We start from the raw sequence: 22,755 nt of genomic DNA, 5'->3' as shown, positions 1-22,755 counted from the left end.
AAGGATACATGGGAGAAAAATGCTTGCAATTAACCTCTAATAGGCAATTGCTTAAAAAAAAAAACACTGCAAGCACGGGTGCCTGAATGGCTCAGTCAGTTAAGCGTCTGACCCATGATTTCAGAACAGATCATCATCTCATGGTTCATGGGTTCGAGCCCCGTGTCGGGCTCTGTGCTAACAGCAAGGAGCCTGCTTGGGATTCTCCCTCACTGCCTCTCTCTCTCTGACCCTCCCCAATTGGCGCTCGCTCTTTCTCTCTCAAAATAAATAAATAGAGGGGCGCCTGGGTGGCTTAGTCGGTTAAGTGTCCAACTTCAGCTCAGCTCATGATCTCACGGTTCACGAGTTCGAGCCCCGCGTCAGCCCTGTGCTGACAGCCTGGAACCTGGAGCCTCCTTCAGATTCTGTGTGTGTCTCTCTCTCTAACCCCTCCACTGCTTGTGTGCACGCTCGCTCTCTCTCTCTCTCTCTCTCTCTCTCTCTGTCTCAAAAACGAATAAACATCTTAAAAATTTTAATAAACATTAAAAAAACACTGCAAGCATAAAAAGGAATGAAATCTTGCCATTTGCAACAACATGGATGGATCCAGAGGATATAACGCAAAGTGGAAAAGTCAGTCAGAGAAAGACAAACACCGTATGATTTCACCCACATGTGGAATTTAAGAAACAAAACAAATAAGCATAGCAACAAGAGACAGAAGCAAACCAGGAAACAGACTCTTTACTACAGAGAACAGACTGACGGTCACCAGAGGGGAGGTGGATAGGACAGTGGGTGCAATAGGTGATGGGGACTAAGGGGGGCACACGTTGACATGAGCACGAGGTGATGTAGGGAAGTGCTGAATCACTGTATTGCACACCTGAAACTAATACTACACTGTATGTTACATCACTGAAATTTAAATAAAAACTTAAACAAACAAAAAGAGGGGAGAAAACACTGCGAAAATGAGCAAAGGAATCACAGGTAGTCAATTTACTAAAAAATAAGTATGAATGACCTCTGTTTTGTAAGTGTCCACCCTCACTAGTAATTAAAGAAATGTACATTTAAGAGGGGAAATGTTTCGCTATTGAATTGGCAGGTTTTAAGCGATGCCCACAGGTGGTGAAGATGCATTCTGAGAAGAGGACCCCCTCCCCCACCCCACCGATGAACGTGAAACCAGCAGGGGACTTCAGCTTTGGGGACGGGAAATATCCTCTCAAGTCCTCTGCAAGTATGCTTACCTGGCAAGTGAATCGCAGAAATTTATCCTACGGACAAATATTTGTAAAGATGTACACTACAGTTTAATTAAAAAATTGGAAACACTCCATGATTAACACAGCTCCAGGCAATATTGTAAATCGCACAGAAAAGTAGTTAATGGCATGGAAACCTCCCCCTTATGCGTGGACAGGGGGAGATACAAACTAACCCTGAGTCCGTGAGGGTTTTCCACTTGGTTGTGCTCACAGGAACACACCACATTCAAGGCCACAGGCCACAGAATGAATGCACAATAGTTATATGCTTATAGGATTGGGAGTAACAATTCTCTTCACCATACATCTTGTTTTCCAAATATTCTACAGCAAATGTAGTCATTTCTTTCAACACAAAGGGGTAAGAGAAAAGGGAGTTGTCTGTATAAACTCCAAATGAATTAAACAGTTAAGCATAAACAAAATCATTCTTAGAAAATAGGAGTGGGGGGAGACAGTATTTGTCACATCTCAGGGAGGGAAAGGATCTTCTAAACACAAAACAATTAGACCAAAGGGAAGACAAAAGACTGGACAATATAAAAATGTTAATAATTCCATCAATCTAAAAAGCAAATGAAGTTAAAAAGTAAAATAACTAGAACACATTTACAAAAATCTAAGAAAAGGCTGATGTGTTTTGGGGTGTCTCAGTCAGTTGAGCATCTGGCCCTTGATTTCGGCTCAGGTCATGACCTCGCAGTTCGTGCGATTGAGCCCCGCATCAGGCTCTGCACTAACAGCACAGAACCAGTTTGGGATTCTCCCTCCCTCTCTCTCTGCCCCTCCCCAACTCATGTGTGAACACTCCCCTTCTTCAAAAAATAAATAAATAAATAAATAAATAAATAAATAAATAAATAAATAAAACATTTAAAAAGTTGATGGGTTTCACACATAAAGAAATCACAATATGAAAAAAAGGGGGAAGGGCAATGAAACATAAAAAGGATCTATGTATTAGATCTTTTAATATATTTTATAAATTAAAATTAAAATATCTTACTTCGAAGATGGAAGAGTCAAGACTGGAAAGCAGGTATATTTGGCCTCCAAGCAATATACTATGTTGCCCATCGTAAGTCAGTCCCTTTTCCTTTTTTAAAGTTTATTTTTGAGAGACAGAGAGAGAGACAGAGCACGAACAGGGGAGGGGCAGAGACAGAGGGAGACGCAGAATCCGAAGCAGGCTCCAGGCTCCGAGCTGTCAGCACAGAACCCAACACGGGGCTCGAACTCACAAACCGTGAGATCATGACCTGAGCTGAAGTCGGATGCTTAACCGACTGAGCCACCCGGGTGCCCCAGTAAGTCATTTTTTAACCATTTTTAACCATTAATTTTAAAGCCTATACCGACAAAAAAGTCTTCCCCCTTCTGTTATACATTTTTAAATGACAAACGTTACTAACAGGAAATTAAAGTAGAAAACTATGGTTACTATTTTGGTCTCAAATGGAGGCTGAGTTCTTTTCACATATCCAAATAAACCAGAATTCTCTTGCTAAATATTTAAATTGGGGCACCTGGGCAACTCAGTCGGTTAAGCATCTGACTCGATTTTGGCTCAGGTCATGATCTGAGGTTTGTGAGATCAAGCCCCACAACGGGCTCTGTGCTGAGCACAGAGCCTACTTGGGATTCATCCTCTCTCTCCCTCTCCCTCTCTCTTTCTCCCCACCCCCCTTCCCAACTCACTCTCTCTCTCTAAAATAACTAAAAGTAAAAACTGAAATTAAATTAAGAACAGTTTTGAAATACTTAAATGAATACTTACCAAAATCATTGTTAAGTATAAACTGCTTCTTGACTAAGTAAAACAGAAAAGCCTTTCACAACTAAGAATAGGAATAGTAAGTAAAATCTGGTTTTCTGATTTTATGAGGGACTCGTGGTTTATTGGAGGCAGATGCAAATTAGGCAGCAAATTAAGACAAGGCAAATCGAAAAATACAGGGCAGTAAAAAACGAAAACGTTCATTGTGATTATAATGAGCAATACCTACTGACCATGAATCAGGGAGCCATTCAGCCACTGAATGTAGTAGTTGTGAGGAAAGGAGAGCAGGATCTCGTTGCTGATTATGGAGAAGGGTAAAAGCAAAACGGCCCCGGCTGACACCGCCAGCGTGAACGTGCTCAGACACAACCTGGAAGAGAAGAGACGGCTGTCGCCAGCGACCGGAGAAGGCAAGGAATATGGTACAAATTCAAAAAGGATAAAGACTCTTACATCTCTTAATCCAAAAAGTTACATGAGAATTTCACTAAGTGTAGTTGGGAGAAGTGTTCACTAAGTGTAGTCGGGAGACCAGGAGACCAACGATGCTGTGTGACTGGACATGTTCAATCAGACACACTCCACAACGCCTCACCCCGTGAGAAGCCCGTGAACTTGAACGAGCAGGCCCTAAAAGATTCACACACCGAAGACAGAGTACTTCGTACATTTTACAAAGAATACGCCATAGACTCTTTCCTTTTTTAAATTTAAATATTTATTTCACAATGGCGTTAAATTAACAACTTTGGCAAATAGATCATGAGAGCAATGCAAACACTGACTCAGGCGAAAAACTACTTGTGAAGACAGTATGAAAAACAAATCAGTCCAAAATGGTTATTTCAAGAGAAAAAAACTTACAAAGCCAATGGTCAGCTACCTCTTAAAATGAGTAAAGGCAAAATAAGTGATACTAGTAAATAGTAGGGAACTATTAAACAGTATTCTACTATTAAAGATATTTAAAACACTATTTTGGCACTTTTAAAAATAAGATGTTGCTAATACGTCCTAATACAGAAAGATGTCTAGAATAAATTAAAAAAAAAAACACCTGAAAAAGCATGAAAAATAAATAAAAAACATGCTTCCCCTACACCAGCCCTCTCAAAAAACACATATACACACACAGGAAAACAGAGATACAAAAAAAACCCCAAAAAAACCTAGCATAATATATGACAATCCCGTAGAATAGGAGGATTCTAAGGGGCTTTCACTTTCTCAGTTATACATGCCCGAAATGCTTAACATTTTTTATCTAAAGATTTTTTAAGACCAACAAGGCAAAAGAAAAGATAACCTCACCAACATTAGAGATGGAACCCATATTTAATATCCATCCCTTTAAAGTCAATATAGGAAAATGTGAAAACAAACGTACGAAGATTTAAGAAAGTCATGCTGAACGTTCCTAATACACACCTACTCGAGGAACTGAGGCCCACGCCATCTTGTGGCCACAAGCAGAAGTGCTTTCCTACTTCAAAGGCAAAACGACCCGGAAAACCTCCGTTTAGTAAATGGCCGGTAAGTGTTTAAATGCAGACCATGTGACACGTACCAAAAACACAGCACAGACAGATCAGACACAGAAGTCTCACAAGCTGTTTGGCCGAGTGGGCATGTTTCCCGGGGAAAGCACTGGAAGAGTCTCCATCCCAGTCCACTGCCAGCTCTGGCAACGGCCAGCCAGTGACCGGAAGCGTGTGTCTTTGGTTCTGTCCTCGCAAGTAAAGTGAGGAAGCCGCCCTGACCGCCAGCATTTCTTCCTTCCAATACTACAAATCAGGTCAACCCACAATCTCCGCATGCCAGGTCCCGCACGGCTATTCCAGTGTGTTCTACAACACAGTCCCACCTACAGTGGGAGGTACCTGGCCTTCTCGCACCCCAAGAGACCATGTATTTCATGGCTCCGTGTCCCTGGGCGCAGTCAGCTCTGCCCCCAGGGTCCCCTCTGTGTCACGTGCCCTATGAAGCACCCTCAGCACCACCCTCCTCACTTCTCTCAGCTCACATGACACCCACCACGTACCCAGCAAGAAGACCAACCACAGTTTCCAAATCAGAAACCAGGACCTGTAATCCGACAAAAAAGTAAGCTTATGAATGCAAATAGGTACAGTATTTGAAATCATGAGTGATCCAGAAAATGCTGAATGTATGGTCACCATAACAATGATGCCAACTCTCCACAAAACACGTCCTCAATCTACTGCATTGCAGGTCCTGTGACTGGGCTCTGGACATACAGACAAGACGCTGCGATCCGTGAGCAGCGGGACCAGAGCTACTCAGAAAAGGCTGAGGCAGTGCAGGTGACCACTGGCAAGGGGTCCCTATCGAGTCAAAAAAGGGCAGCAGTGGTCACAGCTTACAGACCTACAGAAGCGTCCCTCAGGTTAGAGTACAGCTTCAGAAATGGCGCCTTCTGCAGGGAGCAGATTCTGAGGACAGAACAGACGGGACTTCCTGGGGGGTGAGGGAGGGCTGAGAGGGAGGGCTCCAGGCTGACCCTGGGTGTTTAGTCTGAGAACGGGAAGGTGGAGCTGGTCCCAACTATGACAGAGAAGGCTGAAGCTGGAGCGGGGGGGGGGAGGGGATTAGCAGCTCGGCTTCGGACCCCTCTCATCTTCAACTCCAGGAGCCAGGAGCATCACAGAAGCCACGCTCCACACTTCTCTCTGCAGGCTACCAGGTGGCCCAGAACTCCTGCCTGCCCCACTGTGGTCACGTTCTGCCCGATCACCGGTCAGGATGCCGCCTGCCAGGGCTGTCCGCCCTAATGTTATTCTTTTCCCTTTTAATTCGTGTTTTGTGGGAAGCTAAGTTAGAAACTAGGAAAAATATCCTGTTCCTTGTCAAACAATTTATTCATTTACTGATTCTGAACAGTATGAACCCAAGATTGTTCTATTTTATCCTGTGTGGGATCCATTACAATCATTATCTTGACGCGCAGAGTGTCCCTGACCGATGTGAAAGCCCTCGAAGGCTTCCAGGTGCTTTTGACCTGTCTTTCCAGCACGGATCTTGGGGCCCTTGCATTCTGGCAGCACCAGGTGCACGAAACGAGCCTTGAACTTCCCCCCACCCCCCAAGCCCTGCAGTCAGCTTCTCCCCCAGGGAGCCCTGGCTCCTGTCAGCAGAAAATCACACTTAGCAGTGAGGATCTGGGTGCTAAATATACTCACTGCTACCGCGGTGCTGCGCTCTCAGTGAACAGGCTGAGGCACCACGCATATCTGTGCATTTACACACTTACGTGAACCCACCTTTACGTCTAGATCTGGCTCAATAACTCTATGCCGAAAACCATGAATCCACACTGATACTCTTAACTGCCACGCAACAACTCTGTTCATTTTCGCTCCCTCTCCCCTAACCGCAAATGGTCTCCGTTACCCTTGATGGACCAATGCCGTGGACGCAATCTGGCACCCCCACCCCATGCAGAGGCGCCCTCCTGCTCTGGTGAGTCCCCATTCTGGACTGTCCTGCCTCCCTCCCACTGGCCTCTGACACCCATGCCAGGCCATCCCTCCGGGGACACCCTCCTCAGCCTACTTGGGTTCTGCCACACTGCCGGGGCGCTGACCCCGTGACAGAGCACCCCTGAACACACGTGGGCGCTCCTCATCACCCCTCGAGACGACACCCCTGTCAGAATTTCCCTCCACAGGGAAAACGCCCTCCCTCCTCTCAGACCCTGAGAGCCCACGCCAGGTCACCCCCCACCCCGGGCTCTGGCGCCTCGTGCTAGGCCCACCTCCTGCATGGAGGCCCTTCGCTCACCTGCAGAGGCTCACAAAAGTTTTAGCCGTTAGGCGTTCTATTTTTATATCAATTACTTTATTCTAAATCAAATCAAATAACTAGCTGACAGCAGCTCTCAGAAAATGGAACTTTTGGTTGCATAGTTACTTTGGGGGCGTGAGTAGATACAAATAGAGAACAGAACACAGGGTAAAGGAGAAAGCAAAGGTGGGTGCAAAGGTGGGTGTAAAGGGAGGTGAGAAAGCCCAGGGAACAGGCTTTCCGTATTCACGGGAGAGCTGAGGCCGCCGTGGGGACCCTGCTGCAGCAGCCCCCGGGGCTGCCGGTCACACTTCAGAACTCGTCTGAGCTCTTTTCGGGTTCTTCTTTTAGGACCTGAGGACTTCTGTTGGCTCCTCGCAGGCAGGCCTTGCCTTCCACCTCCTCTTTGGTGGAGGCCGCGAGGCAAAGCAAGATGGTGGAGAGAAGGGAGGCTGAGCTCCCACGGACTGCGCACCGAGCACCGACTCGCGACTGTGTCGCAGGTGTTTTAATCCACACCACGGCACGAGAGTGAAGCGGCAACTCTCCTTCACACAGAGAAAACAAATCCTTGTTTCTCAATCTCTTCTGGACTCAAGTCGATCCTGAGTTCAGAATCTGAACCCGGATCTGCCTGCCTCCTCCACGCTCACTCATTCCGTCTGGAAGCAAGAAAACAAAAGACAGCGGACGCCCAAGAGGTCGTTGGGAGGAGGGGTCAGGGACCGGACTGGCCCTGGCTCTGTCCAGTCTTTACTGTCAGTGCACACCCGTCGGCCTGCAGGAAGGCCAGGTCTGCTCCGGTCACACGACACGGGCACTGCCCGCGGGGAGAACCCAAAGCCCCAGACACACAGCGGCCACAGCAGAGCTGGGAGGAACGGGGTGAAGCGCGCAGGGCTCCTGAGCCTCCGCACAAGGAGACGAAGCGCAGCCAAGGGGAAAGCCGAAGTGTGTGTTCTGGTCTGATGAGGAATTACTGAGCCACAAATGCACGCGCGCAGATCTGCCACCAAAAATGGAGCGCAGACGACACGGAGAGGAGAGTGGTACACATGTCACAGCTCCTTCGCCTGGGACAGAATCCTTGCCTTTACTCGGTCTGTGATTCGCTGTAGCTTCCTGAGGTAAGTGAACTACGCTGTTTTTACGGGAGCCGTAATTTAGACAGAGAAAAATAATGAATCACTTAAGAATTTTCACAAATGTCATGATGTTAGGAATAAAACTAAGACCCCCAATCCTGTAAATATAAATCAAGTTATGGGCCTAAGTTTTAAACCCACAGAGCAAGAATCCCCAGTATAAAGTTACAGATGTTTTCCCTGGGGCATTTAAAATCATTTAAATTACCACGTCTAGTAACGCAGGGTCCATTTATATTCACTGTTCAGTTATGAATCGAATCAGCCCTATTCAAGTCACTTACTAGTTGGAAGTATTTTTTACTGAAGTGAAATTCACATAACATAAAATTAACCATTTGAAACTTACAATTTAGTAGGATTCAATGTATTCACAGTGTTGTGCAACCACCACCTCTTTCTAGTCCCACATTTTCATCACCCCTAAAAACACTCTGTATTCATTAAGCAGTTTCTCTCCATTCTGCCCTCCCCTCCATCCCCGGTAACCATACATATGATACTGATGGATTTACCTATTCTGGCTACTTCTCATACACGGAATCATACATTCTGTGGCCTTTTGTGTCTGCCTTTCTTCACTTAGCATGATGTTTTCGAGGTCCTACATGCTGCGCTATGCGTCCGTACTTTACTCCTTTTTATGGCCGAGTACTATTCCAGCATACCTGAGAGTACCTGTGTATGTGAGTACGAGTACATGTGGTCTCTCTCTCTCTCCTCCTCCCTCCTACTCACCTCCCCCCGCCCCAGCAACAGATGAATAACCTGATATTAATCATGAAAAACAAATCCAAACAACTGGCCTGTGATCTTCAAAGGAAGATCAAGGGAAGTCAAGGAAATACTGAAGAGGTGGGGACAGGACAACTACGCGCAGTGTGGATTCCAAACACGGTCCTTTTGCAACACAGAACATTACTGGACAACTGGGAAATCTGAATGGGGCATGAGTGATACTGTATCAATTTCATTGTTTTGATGGTTGTATGGTAGGTACACAGGAGAATGCACTATTTATAGGAATTGTATACAAAAGTATCCCAAGGAAATGAAGAACCAAGTCAGCAACTTCTCAAACGGTTTGGGGTGTGGGGGGAGGCTCTTTTTCATATTTCTAACTTTTCTATAAATTCAAAACTATGCCAAAAATTTTTCAAGTATCAATAAAAAAGAATTAGAATAAGATACTCTCCTATGTAGCCGCAGCTGTGTGATTTCAAATTTTAAGCAAGCAAAATGTGACAGAAAGAAACTCACTGCCCTCCATCCAGTTTGATGCCTCAAAAACATGAAAGGGTTCGTCAATACCAGCAGCAGCAAACAGACGCAGGAAGAGAGCTGTACGGAGCCTACAGAACCACCCGAGCCCATCTCCCTGCTCACAGCCAGTAAGTGTTCAATTAACCAGAACAGGCACCTGCTCCCTATTCCAAGACTGTCACAGTCTTCTCCGCAGACCAAACAGCCCGAGTCTTCTTTCTTGTGGCCCAGCAATTTTCCCAGCCATAAGCCCATTTCCAGGTTAAAACCTCTGAAGGTAAAACTGTCGGTTCCTCAAGCCAGCAAATTTTAACTGGAGACAATCCTCAATTATCCACGTACAGTTGATTCTTGAACAACATGGATTAGAAACACATGGGTCCACTTATAAGCGATTTTTTTAAATAAATATAGGACAATACTGTAAATGTCTTTTCCTTATGATTTTCTTAGTAACATTTTCTTTTCTCTAGCTTGTTAGAATACAGTATATAACACACATAACACACAAAACACACGTTAATCATCTGTTTATCTTATGAGTAAGACAGCAGGCTGTTAGTAGTTGAGTTTTGGGGGAGTCAAAAATTATTCACAGATTTCCAACTGCACAGGGCCAGCACCCCAACCCCCCAGTGTTCAAGAATCAATTGTATATTTGTTTATGCATGCTTCCAAGGGCAGGGTTAATATGCAGAAAAAGCACTGTAACACATGAGGTGAATTTTTTTCCACATTTATGCCCCAGAGTGTGAATTAAGTTTGAAAACTCTATGGCTTCAGAATCAGAAACAGAACAAATGAATTTCAAAATACGTACGAAATCCTGTTCACTATGGCGTCTTCATCTTCTTGTTCATCTGTAAAAATGTGTAAGGTGTTAAGTTTTTATCTTCAATAAAATGTTTCATTTATCAGAAACTATAAACAAAAATAGAAACTTAAAGTGATTATTGAACAAAAATGATTTTTAAAAAGCAACTGTTCATTTCAGCACGGATCCAAATTCAAAGCTCATTAAATCACACAGGATAGAATTCAGCTAGAGAAGAGTGTTTTGATTAACCAGAATCCTGATTAACAAAAATACTCTATATAAATTAAAATTTTCCAAATATTTAGTGCTCAAGAAAATAAAACTTAGTAGAACATTAGGACCACTATCAAGTTCATTGTCATATAACGTAAGTGAAATTGTAGTTGCTAATGAATGAAATGTTTTAGTCGATAATATCCAACAAAAATTTTTATTATAAAATTAGAATTCAAAATTTGAGAACATGTACTTTTCTATATTTTGAGTTTGTCATCATTAGTGGTAATAATGAAGATTCTCTTGGACCATTCTAAACCACTTAGATACCACTGCTTCAATGCTTCATAACTATTGTTCAAGTTACAGACAGAAAAGTATCAAGTTCTGTATCTTTCCCAAGTAGCAGATGCCCCCTGCCCCAGAGCTCACCCACCTCCCCCTCCCTCTCCCTCTCTCTCATGGCCGTCAACCCTCTTTGTCATCCCACGTAAACTTACCAGCTAAAGACAGTATGATCCAATTACAAGAATATTACATAACACCCCTGCCCCTCCTTCTCCTCGATACCTAACTGGGGTTGTCCTCAAAGCCTCTCTACGTAAGTCTCTGGAATCATGAGCGTCCAGCTGCTCCAGTGTCAATGGCACATTTGAGCCATTCTCTTAGTCCAATCTCCATTCTTAATTACGCGCTGCCCAAAATAACTTCACAACCAAAAGGACCATAAAATAATATAGTCACAATTAATTTTTATACTGTTGTGTCCACACTCAATCAACCATCAACTACTGAAGAATGTTTTAATAGCTTCATAACCATTTCGTTTCTTCTCCCCACAATCGACTGTGGCCAGGGTACCCATCACCCCTCCCTGCCATTACTCTAAAAATCATCTCATAAATCTCCAACTTTTCTGTTCATCATCCCCTAATTTCCCCTAAACAGTGCACTTATATTCATTTACTCTCTCTCCCCCTCCTTCTGTGTCCACAATCATTAAAACCTGATGCCAAAATATCTGAAAAATAGTTAAGATACTGGGGTGTCTGGGTGGCTCAGCCAGTTAAGCATACGACTTCAGCTCAGGTCATGATCTCACGGTTCATGGGTTCGAGCCCCATGTCGGGCTCTGTGCTGACAGCTCAGAGCCTGGAGCCTTTTTCAGATTCTGTGTCTCCCTCTGTCTCTCTGCCCCTCCCCTGCTCATGCTGTTCTCTCTGCTCATGCTGTCTCTCAAAACTAAATAAACGTTAAAAAAAAATTTTAATAGTTAAGATACTGTGTTGAATCTGCAGGTCTTCAAATTTTTGAAAAATTACAGACTCCAAGAAGTATTTTGGTGTAATCATAGAGTCAAACTAAAACACTAGAGCAAGCACTAGTTCCCAATTGCTTTCAAAACTCTAATTAGTTTCATATTATGACAGAAGGAGTATTAAATATACTGAATCCTTAAGTATGTATATGGCACTACAATCAGCCCAGCATCACAGGTGGAAAATCCTGTGATCTACAGGAAGCAGCTGAGATTTACTAGAAGGCAGCTAGGCAACTGCTTTGGTCCTTACAAAACCCCGGCACAGAACCTGTGAAATTAACTAGAGGAGGTAAAGATAGTCCAGCAGTCAGAGAAAGGATGGGATGGGGATATGCATGTTCAAAGTCAGATTCAGTCACAGGGACCCATATATCCTCACAAACTCTAGAATTTCCCAGATGCTGAAGAGCCACACACTAATCGTAGTCGGACGTAAGAACAGTGGTAAACAAGGGCTCGGGTCTAAGAGGGTGACCACCCCGCAAGTGGGCAGATTCCCTGGCCATACCGTCAGTGCCCTCGGGACCAGGCAACTGGGTGGCACGATCGCGGCCGTACTAAATACAGACACCACCATGCGGGCAGGCACTGCACAGGCCAAATACCATACATCAGTTGGCATGATAATCTAAGTTTTAATTACAATGTTTCCACTTACCTGATTTTCTCTTGTATCTCGTAATGATGAAGTAGGAAACAACGTAGAGAACGGCAAAAAGAAGGAAACATATCTGAAAAAAAATTAACAGATCATTTACATTTATCGTACATCTTTGTTAAGATTATAAAAGATACATCTTTGGTATTTATAGGCAAAAAGATTCAATCTATTAAAAAAGTAAAATTTTTAGATATTTTGCTAATATAAAGTTTTGATAAAATACTAATTTATATGAACTAAGTCAAATAGCCCAGTTTTTAATATCATTGTGGAGAAGAAAAAGCCCAATGAAGATTTTTCTTTCTATAACTTAACCAAATTGTTTTCAAAATCATATGGAAGTGTAAAGCGTCAGATCGTCACCAACAACCCTGAACACTAAGGTCAATGAGACACTACTGTCCCTTCCAAATATCAAAACATACTACAAAGCTTCAATAACATTTAAAGAGTGTGCTGGTGCCACAACTTGACAGATCAACGAAACAGATTCTATTATATAAAAATATATATAATTTTGTTCTACATACAAGAGGCATCACAAATCAATGTGTGTGGGGGGGAATAATCATTCAATAAATATACCACATATCAAAATAAACAGCAGTTGAATAAGAAACTTTTTTAATATTAAATTCAAATTAAATTCCATTTCATTTTATGGGGATGATAGATAAAAGAAGATGGGTCATGAAACAGGAGATCTCATTATAGTCAAAGACCAAGTATGCTAGAAATAAAGTCCTACTAGAGCTAAGATCCTAGGATCAAGGTACCAATAGTTTGAAGACTCTCAAACGAAACAATTCCAGTGCTGATAGTCTAGGGAGCACCCCTCCGCACGGATTTCTGAACAGTGGATGTTGGCCACAGGATGGAAAATGACCTCAGATCTAGGTGTGAACATCCACTGTACCACATCATCTAGGAAATGACAAACTGAGAATGGAGGAAGACCGTGAGCCTCATGTCACAACCGGGACAAGTGGGAGAATGACAGGAGACATACTGACAGTGACCAAAAAGGAGCCAAGAGTAAAAAGCATCCAACTGGCCTGCTGCTGAGAACCCACCGAGAACTCCAGATGGTTACGAGAATGTCAACACCATCACCACATCCTCCCAAAATCCTTCGGAGCGTAGGAAATGGGTCAAAAAGGAAACCGGTTATTGGTAAAGGAATAGAACATCTTCGTCAAGAAGACGTTAAGGGTCAGGGAAGACTGTTTACAATGGAATGAGTCTGGGTAGCACTGGAAGGAAAGAAGGGGGACTGGGCAGAAACTGATTTACGAGGTTAGAGCCAGAGGGATCAAACGGACAGGGCATTAATATTTATGACAGACACTATCTGAAATTCATTTGACAACTACTTGTTGTGAGCTTACGGTACACCAGGTACACTTTTGGGAACCGAGAGCAGGAAGATGAGATCTCATCTCTTACTTCTTCCCTCCAGCGTTTTGAACACACAGAGCTCTTCCTGGCTCAGACCCTCGGCCTTGAATACCCTCCCTCCACACAGCTGCGTGTCTTGCTTCGTCTTCTCCCACAGTCTTTCCTCAGGTGTCACGTGTGAGGTGTGCCCCCTCACCCCGGCCGGCGCTCCCCATGCCCCTAACCCAGCACAAGGTCATCGTCCGTTCCGCTGACCGCTTACTGACTGGTTAGCTGTTTTCTTACTGGAACGTAAGCTCAACGAAGGTGGAACTTCGTTTTATTCACTGCTGTGTTCTTGTTCCAAAAAGCACACCTGTTGTGCAGAAGTTTGCAACAAGTGCCAGTCCTCACAAACAGTAAAGTGTTGGTTTTTACCCTGAGTGAGATGGGAATCCGTGGTGGGACTCGGAGCAGAGGGAGACCGAATCCATGACAGAGGGAAAAGGCTCACTCTAGGTACAGTGGGGAAAATAACTGAAGCAGCCAGAGCAGTCAGGAGCGTCCACCAATCATCCAAAGCAGAGGTGACTTGGAGCTGTGTGTGGACTTATCAAAAATGATCAAGTTCGGGGTAGGTTTTGAAAACCACCTTGAGAGGGTGTGGCCTAAGAAAACGGAAAGAGACAGTGGCCATTTCCTGCGTCGGGAAAGATTATGATGAAGTCATTTTGGGTTGGAAGTTAAAAAGTACAGTTTACACTGATGCAGGTGAAATACTTATTATCCACTCAGGTGGAGAGGCTGGATGGGCTGTTGGATATGAAATCTGTACAATCCAGGGAAAGGAGCCCGGCTAGGATTTTTTAAGGTGGGGGGTGGGGGGTGCCAGGGGGGACACAAGCAGATAGACATTTAAAGCCCTGAGACCAGATGGGATTTCCATCCTAGGGAGTGAGTGCAGCCAGAGAATTCCAAGAACCAAGCCCCAGAAGTCTCCAATACTTAGAAGCCAACCTGACAGAAGGAGTCAGCAGGTAGGAGGCATACAAGAGGCTGTGACGTCCTGAAAGCCACATGAAGAAAGTTCGTGTAGGAAAAGGGGATCATCAGCCGTGTCAAATGCTGCTGACAGACCAAGTAAGATGAGCACTGAGAACTGACACCTGGATTTAGCAACACGGAGGTCGTCAGTGACCTTGACGAGAGAGGTTTTTCTGGAGTGCTGAACGCAAAACTCCGACTGAAGCAGATTAAGAGAGAGGAAGAATTGGAAACAAAATGTAGCCAGTTCTTTCCAGGAACTTATGGGAAAGGGAAGAAAAAGAAATGGGATGAGGCCTGCGAAGAGGGGTTTTTTTAAGAGGAGAAAAGCTACACACAGTTGTAATCATATTCCAGCAGAGAGAAAAATTATCGAAGCAAGGGAGAAAAAGGCGAACTGCTAAGCCAACACGCCCAGGTTGGGGAGCCAGAAAGAAAGCCCCTGGTCACGAGGAGGAGGAGCGAGAGCAGGAGAGCAGGGAACACGTGAGTCCCATGGCGGGCAGGTGTGCAGATGTGGGGCAGCAGCGTAACGACAGAGTCCCTTCCGAGGGCTTCTATGTTCTCAGTGAAACAGAAGCACATTCTTCTAGGAGGAGTTACACGTGGGGAGTGGAGACAGCAGGCACACGGGGAATGAGGCGGGAAGTGGCATAGAGAACACAAGGAAGTGGGAGGCAGGCGAGGTGAAGCGGCCTTCAAGCACAGGGGGGTGGGGGAGCCTGCTTCTCGGCCACCGAAGCGCCCGCGGGCAGAACGGGCAGAGGCTCGAGGGCCCTAAGGGCTCTAACACCTCCCCTGTTCTCCTCCCGTATGGCCGACACCGGCACATTCGCACTGGGCACCACTCACTCCTCCTCCACCCACGGATCGGACTTCATGTCCACCGCCCAACGTCAGGTGCCCTGGCAGCGGTCAGCCATGACCTAGAGGCCAAATTTCACTCTCATAATTTCACCTGACCTCTGACCAGTACTTTTTTTTTTTATTTTTTTTAAATGTTTATTTTTTTTTCCAACATTTTTTTTTTTTTTTTAATTTATTTTGGGACAGAGAGAGACAGAGCATGAACGGGGGAGGGGCAGAGAGAGAGGGAGACACAGAATCGGAAACAGGCTCCAGGCTCCGAGCCATCAGCCCAGAGCCTGACGCGGGGCTCGAACTCACGGACCGTGAGATCGTGACCTGGCTGAAGTCGGACGCTTAACCGACTGCGCCACCCAGGCGCCCCTTAAATGTTTATTTATTTTTGACAGAGAGAGAGAGAGAGAGACAGAGCATGAGTGGGGGAGGGGCAGAGAGAGAGAGAGAGAGGGAGACACAGAATCGGAAGCAGGCTCCAGGCTCCGAGCTGTCAGCACAGAGCCCGACGCGGGGCTCGAACTCACAGACCGTGAGATCATGACCTGAGCCGAAGTCAGACGCTCAACTGACTGAGCCACCCAGGTGCCCCTGAGCAGTACCTTCTATCTCAGCAAAGGTCCTCCTTCTCTGGTTGTTCACCCAGTCTCCATCACTAGCTTGCCTTTCCTGCCAGCCTTTAAATATTACTCGTCTAAAACAAACAAACAAAAACAAAAAACACCATTATTCTCTAGGATCTCAGGGCTGAGCCAGAAATCTATTCTCAATCCACAAGCTCTTCACAGGTAACCTAGTCTGCTCCAGGGTTCTAACCATCAACCCTCAGAAATCCCGGGACCACAGTTTGAAAACCACTGGTCTAGGGTATTAGCAAAAGTAAGTGAAACTATTGGCCATACATCCTAAATAGACTGGGGGGAAAGAAAAAGAAACCAAGTAACCAAGTGCAGGGTGATGCTGAGTGAAACGACTGGCCATAAATCCTAAGTAGACTGGGGGGGGGGGGGGGGGGGGCGGCGAAAGAGACCAAGTACAGAGTGATGGATAAGAATGGAGGTGTCAGGGCACGTGGGTGTTCAGTTGGCTGAGCACCTGATTTTGGCTCAGGTCATGATCTCACGATTCGTGAGTTCAAGCTCCACATCAGGCTTTCTGCTGTCAGCACAGAGCCCACCTTGGGTCCTCTGTCTCCCTCTCTCTCTGCCCCTCCCCAACTTGTGCTCTCGCTTGCATGTGCATGCTCTAATAAATAAATAAACGTAAAAAAAAAAAAAAAAAAGAGTAGAGATGTCAATCAACTGAGGTTCCTGGTACAGCTGCAATAAAATACCAAAGGTGAAAGAAAAAGTTATGATTAACGAATGCTTTCAGATTTTTAAACTTAGTATTTATTTTTTTATTTTTTTTTATTTTTTTTTTTAACGTTTATTTATTTTTCAGACAGAGAGAGACACAGCATGAACGGGGGAGGGGCAGAGAGAGAGGGAGACAGAATCAGAAGCAGGCTCCAGGCCCTGAGCCATCGGCCCAGAGCCCGACGCAGGGCACGAACCCGCGGACCGCGAGATCGTGACCTGAGCCAAAGTCGGACGCTTAACCGACTGAGCCACCCAGGCGCCCCTTTAAACTTAGTATTTAACGTTAGAGAACAAAAGTGTCAGGAATTCCAGAAAGTTCATGCACAAACAGTGGATAAGAAGGCATGAAAAGTAATGAACAAAAGGAAATCAAGGAACCAAAATGCATGGTATAAAATGGAAAGACTAATGAAAAGCAATTCAATTAAGAACGGAAGTAAAGCTAACAATTATAAAAACAAATATAAGCATGACTAATTTATTAATTTTTTGACATTTTTCATTTGTATTTATTTAAAAAAATTTTTAATATTTGTTTATTTTTGAGAAAGACACACACACACACACACACACACACACACACACACACACACACAGTGTGAGCGGGGGAGGGGCAGAGAGAGGAGACACAGAATCCAAAACAGGCTTCAGACCCTGAACTGTCAGCATAGAGCCATGAGATCATGACCTGAGCCAAAGTCAGATGCTCAACCAAGTGAGCCACCCAGGCACCCCAACATTTTTCATTTTGAGAGAGAGAGAGAGAGAGCACACATGAGCCGGCGAGAGAAGCAAAAGCAGGGAGAGAGAGACAGAGACAGAGAGACAGAGAGAGAGAGAATCTCAAACAGGCTCCATGCCAAGCATGAAGCCCTACCTGGGGCTCGATTCCACAACCCTGGGATCACAATCTGAGCCAAAATCAAGAGTTGGACACCCAACTGACTGAGCCACCCAGGCTCTCCCAAACATAAGTATTACTAATTTACAAATAAAAGCTACCCATAATGAAAATAAAAATACAACTATAACATATTAGAACAAAACTCACAGAATGGGTTAGACTATTTTTCTAGTTACAAAGTTGGGACTAGGAGCAAGTGCTCCTCCCGTAAATGATGCATATTCAAGACAGACAGCAACCCACAGGGATGAGCAAAATGCAGGCACACTGTAATCTTACCTCTTATCGTCCCTATATCCAGTGCGAACACAAAGAAATTCCTAACCAAAAAAGGAGAAGGTCCTTACAGACCTTCACCACTAACAGTGAGTAAGGTACAGCTGATAAAAAGAGAGAGGAACAGGTTCTCACGGTTCTCTAAAAAGACAGAGCTTTGGGGGCGCCTGGGTGGCGCAGTTGGTTAAGCGTCCGACTTCAGCCAGGTCACGATCTCGCGGTCCGTGAGTTCAAGCCCCGCGTCAGGCTCTGGGCTGATGGCTCGGAGCCTGGAGCCTGTTTCCGATTCTGTGTCTCCCTCTCTCTCTGCCCCTCCCCCGTTCATGCTCTCTCTCTGTCCCAAAAATAAATAAAAAATCGTTGAAAAAAAATTATAAAAAAAAAAAATAAAGAGAAAATTGCCAACCTTCGCCATGGAAGTCTTCTCTAAAAAAAAAAAAAAAAAAAAAGACAGAGCTTTGGGGCACCTGTGTGGCTCAGTCAGTTGAGTGTCGGACTCTTGATTTCAGCTGGGGTTGTGATCACAAGGTCATGGGATCAAGTCCTGTGTTGGCCTGCTTACGGTCTCTCTCTCATTCCCTCTGCCCCTCTCCCCCACTCATGCACTCTCTCACTCCCTCTCAAATAAAAAATAGTAACTTTTTTTTTTCAGGGCGCCTGGGTGGCTCAGTCGGTTAAGCGTCCGACTTCAGCTCAGGTCACAATCTCACAGTCCGTGAGTTCGAGCCCCGCATCGGGCTCTGGGCTGATGGCTCAGAGCCTGGAGCCTGCTTCTGATTCTGTCTCCCTCTCTCTCTGCCCCTCCCCTGTTCATGCTCTGTCTCTCTCTGTCTCAAAAATAAATAAACGTTAAAAAAAAAAATTAAAAAAAAATAGTAACTTTTTAAAAATTAAAAAAAATTTTGAGCTTTAATCTCCTGGTCAGGGAGAAAAAGTAAGGACACTAAAGCTCACAGGCAGAAATGATACAACATGCATGCCCTCTGGGGCGGCTAAATCAGAGGGCAGAAACCGTGGCAGCCACATGGCTTTAGTCCTGATGCTGATCAAGAATGGCTATCCTAGAAACATACATTCTTCCAAAACTGAATCAGGAAGAAATAGAAAATGTTAACAGACTGATTTCTAGTAATAAAATTGAATAGGTAGTGAAAAACTACCAACAAAAAAGTCCAGGACCTGATGGCTTCAATGGTTAATACCTATTCTTCTCAAACTATTCCAAAAAAACAGAAGATGAAGAGAAGCTTCCAAATTCCATCTGAGACCAGATTTACCTTGATACCAAAACCAGACAAAAACACTACAAAAAAAAAAAAAAATACAAGCCAGTGTCTCTGCTAAACATAGAGGCAAAAATCCTCAACAAAATACTAGCAAATCCAAACCAACAATACATTAAAAAAAAATCATTCACCATGATCAAGTGGGATTTATTCCAGAGATTCAAAGGTGGTTCACTATTCACAAACCAATCAATGTGATACATCACACTAACAAGAGGAAGGATAAAAAAAAAACCCATATGATCATGTCAATAGATGCAAAAAAGCAAGTGACAAAATACAACATCCATTCATGATAAAAACACTCAACCAAGTGAGTTTAGAGGGAACATACCTCAATGTAATAAAGGTCACATATGAAAAATCTACAGCTAACATCATATTCAATGGTATAAAACTGAAAGTTCTTTCTCTATGATCAGGAACAAGGCAAGGATGTTCACTCTCCCCTCAACAAAGTACTGGAAGTCTTAGCGGCAGCAATCAGGCAAGAAAAAGAAATAAAAGGCATCCAAATTGCTAAGGAAGAAGTAAAACTTACTCTTTGAAGATGATATGATACAATAATCATAAACCCTAAACCCTAAAAATTCTACCAAAAACTATTAAAACTGATGATGAATTCAGTAAAGTTGCAGGATACAAAATTAATATTAAAACTGTTGCATTTCTATACACTGATAACAAAGTAACAGAAAAAAATGAAAGTAACAATCCTGTTTACAATTGCACCAAAAATAATAAAATACTAGGAATAAATTTTGCCAAGGATATGAAAGACCTATATTCCAAAAACTATAACACATTCATGAAATTAATTAAAGATGACACAAACAAATGGAAAGATATACCATGCTCATGGACTGGAAAAATATTACTAAATGTCCATACTAAAGCCGTCTACAGATGCATTGCAATCCCTATCAAAATACCAATAGAATTTTTCCCGTAACTAGAACAAATAATCCTAAAATCTGTAGGAAACCACAAAAGACCTTGAATAACTAAAGCAATCTTGAGAAAAAAGAACAAAGCTGGAGGTATCACAATCCCAGATTTCAAAATATACTACAAGCTAAAATAATCAAAACACTATGGCACTGGCACAAAAACAGACACACAGGTCAACGGAACAGAACAGAGAGGCCAGAAATAAACCTTCACCTACATGGTTAATTAATCTATAACAAAAGAGGCAGGAATATACAACGGGGAAAAGACAGTCTTTTCAATAAATGCTGCTGGAAAAACTGGACAACTACATGCAAAAGAATGAAACTGGACAATTTTCTTAACACCATACACAAAAATAAACTCAAAATGGATCAAAGACCTAAATATGAGACCTGAAATCATACAAATCCTAAAAGAAAAGGTTGGACATCAACCTTAGCAACATATTTATGGATACGTCTCCTGAGGCAAGGGAAACAAAAGCAGAAATAAACTATTGGGACTAAGCCAACACAAAAAGCTTTTGCAAAGCAAAGAAAACCATCAACCAAACAAGAGGTAACTTGGGGTACCTGAGTGGCTCATAAGGTTGAGCATCCAATTCTTGATTTTGGCTCTGGTCATGATCTCCTGGTTCATGGAATTGAGCTCCAAGTCAGGCTCTGCCCTGACAGCACAGAGCCTGTGTGGGATTCTCTCTGCCTCTCTCCTTGTCTCTCTCTGCCCCTCTCTGTGCCCCTGCGCACGCGCGCACGCGCGCACGCACACACACACACACACACACACACACACACACGCTTGCTCTCACTCTCTCAAAATAAGTAAATATTTTTTTAACGTTTATTTATTTTTGAGAGAGAGAGCATGAGCAGGGGGAGGGGCAGAGAGAGAGAGGGACACAGAATCTGAAGCAGGCTCCAGGCTCTGAGCTGTCAGCACACAACCCGATGCGGGGCTCGAATTCCCAAACCATGAGATCACAACCCAAGCCAAAGTTGGATGCTTAACTGACTGAGCCACCCAAATGCCCCTAAAATTAAAATTATAATTCTTCAAGTAATCCTAAGAGCCAGAAAAATAACAATAAAACAAAGAAAAATCCAGACTATGCAGCAAAAGACAGGATAACACTAATATTATGAAAGCAATAATAAAGATGAAACATTAAAATCATAATTGTAAAGGAAACAAATTATGAAAAGAAAACTCTCACAGATGGAGACATATCGAAAATAAAGTAACCTAAAAAGACTGAAAACAAAAGGATAAACAGAGACAAACTGGGCAGACACTAACAAAGAAGCCGATTGTTGGGACTCCTGGGTGGTTCACCGGCTTGAGCGTCTGACTCTTGATTTTGGCTCAGATCATGATCCCAGGGTCATGGGATTGAGCCCGGCAGGCTCCACGCTAAGCATGGAGCCTGCTTAAGATTCTCTCTGCCTCTCTCTCTCTCCCTCTCTCTCTCTCTCTCTCCCTCTACTCCTCCCCAACTCGTGTGTACCTGCACACGTTCTCTCTCTCTCTCTCTCTCTCTCTCTCTCTCTCTCTCTCGAAGAAGAAGAAGAAGAAGAAGAAGAAGAAGAAGAAGAAGAAAAGAAATTGACTGTCATTTTTTTCCCTCTCTCAGACAAGGATGAATTTAAGGCATAAGGTGCAAAGTAAGACAAAACAGGGCATCCTATGAACAACAGTAAAGCCCACAATGAAGAAAGAATCTTCACGCACCAAAAACACAGCACAAAAACACACCTTTTTAAAAACTGAATATTCAAGGAAAAATGTAAACCACTACTTTAGTTGGGAGACTTTAATTCACCATAAAAGACAAAGTAAATGCAAGCCAAACACATACTAATAATATGACTTTTTAAAGGTATTAAGATTGCTCTAGTAAATAAATGTGTTTACCATACTCAATGCTCTATACCCCTATAAGCCCATGTCCTGCCATCAATGTCCCAGCCCCCTACCACTACTAATCTGCTTTGTTTCTATGGATTTGCCTAATCCAGATATTTCATATCAATGAAAACATAATATGTGCCTTTTTGTGTCAGGCTTCTTTCCCTTAGCATAATATTTTCAAGGTTCCCACAGGATGCACCAATACATCATTCTTCCAGACTTCTTACAAAAATAAATAAAACTCTATTTGATTAAAAACACACTGAATATTTTGTTGCTAGCAGCTCAAAGTTTCCTTTCAGATATATTTGCATATGTTCGTTGCTCGTTTGTAAATGCGACAAACCCCCTTTCAAAGAGGTAAGAAACAAAATTAGCAATACTCCATCTCCAGAACAATTAACACGACTTTGAAACACAAGCGAGTATCTACTTTTCTAAGTGTTACTAGCACCATCATAATAAACTGCCCTGTTATCTGTCAACTCGTGCTTCGATAAAGGTAAAATAGTATTTCC

The 22,755-nt window shown here is 43.6% G+C and overlaps 1 protein-coding gene across 7 annotated transcripts in view; it reads right to left on the bottom strand.

Moving 5' to 3' along the window:
- The window catches only part of LMBR1 (limb development membrane protein 1), a 199,086-nt gene that overhangs the window by 152,911 nt on the left and 23,420 nt on the right, over positions 1–22,755 (bottom strand). For 5 of the 7 annotated variants that reach the window (XR_009260087.1, XM_058723651.1, XM_058723650.1 and 2 more), the window contains exons 2-4: positions 12,264–12,336; positions 10,072–10,111; positions 3,270–3,409 (exon numbers count right to left, since the gene is read on the bottom strand). Coding sequence is in view for 6 of the 7 variants with exons in the window: in XM_058723651.1 (XP_058579634.1) it covers positions 3,270–3,409; positions 10,072–10,111; positions 12,264–12,336 (253 nt within the window). In the remaining variant the exon portion in view is untranslated. Of the gene's footprint in view, positions 1–3,269; positions 3,410–3,492; positions 3,512–10,071; positions 10,112–12,263; positions 12,337–22,755 lie in introns of those variants that run through there. The other 2 variants (XM_058723653.1, XM_058723656.1) reach the window with 2 other exon arrangements.

This window comes from Neofelis nebulosa, chromosome 4, assembly GCF_028018385.1.
Source record: "Neofelis nebulosa isolate mNeoNeb1 chromosome 4, mNeoNeb1.pri, whole genome shotgun sequence".
Taxonomy (NCBI): domain Eukaryota; kingdom Metazoa; phylum Chordata; class Mammalia; order Carnivora; family Felidae; genus Neofelis; species Neofelis nebulosa.
This window is presented reverse-complemented; position numbering and strand designations above follow the sequence as displayed.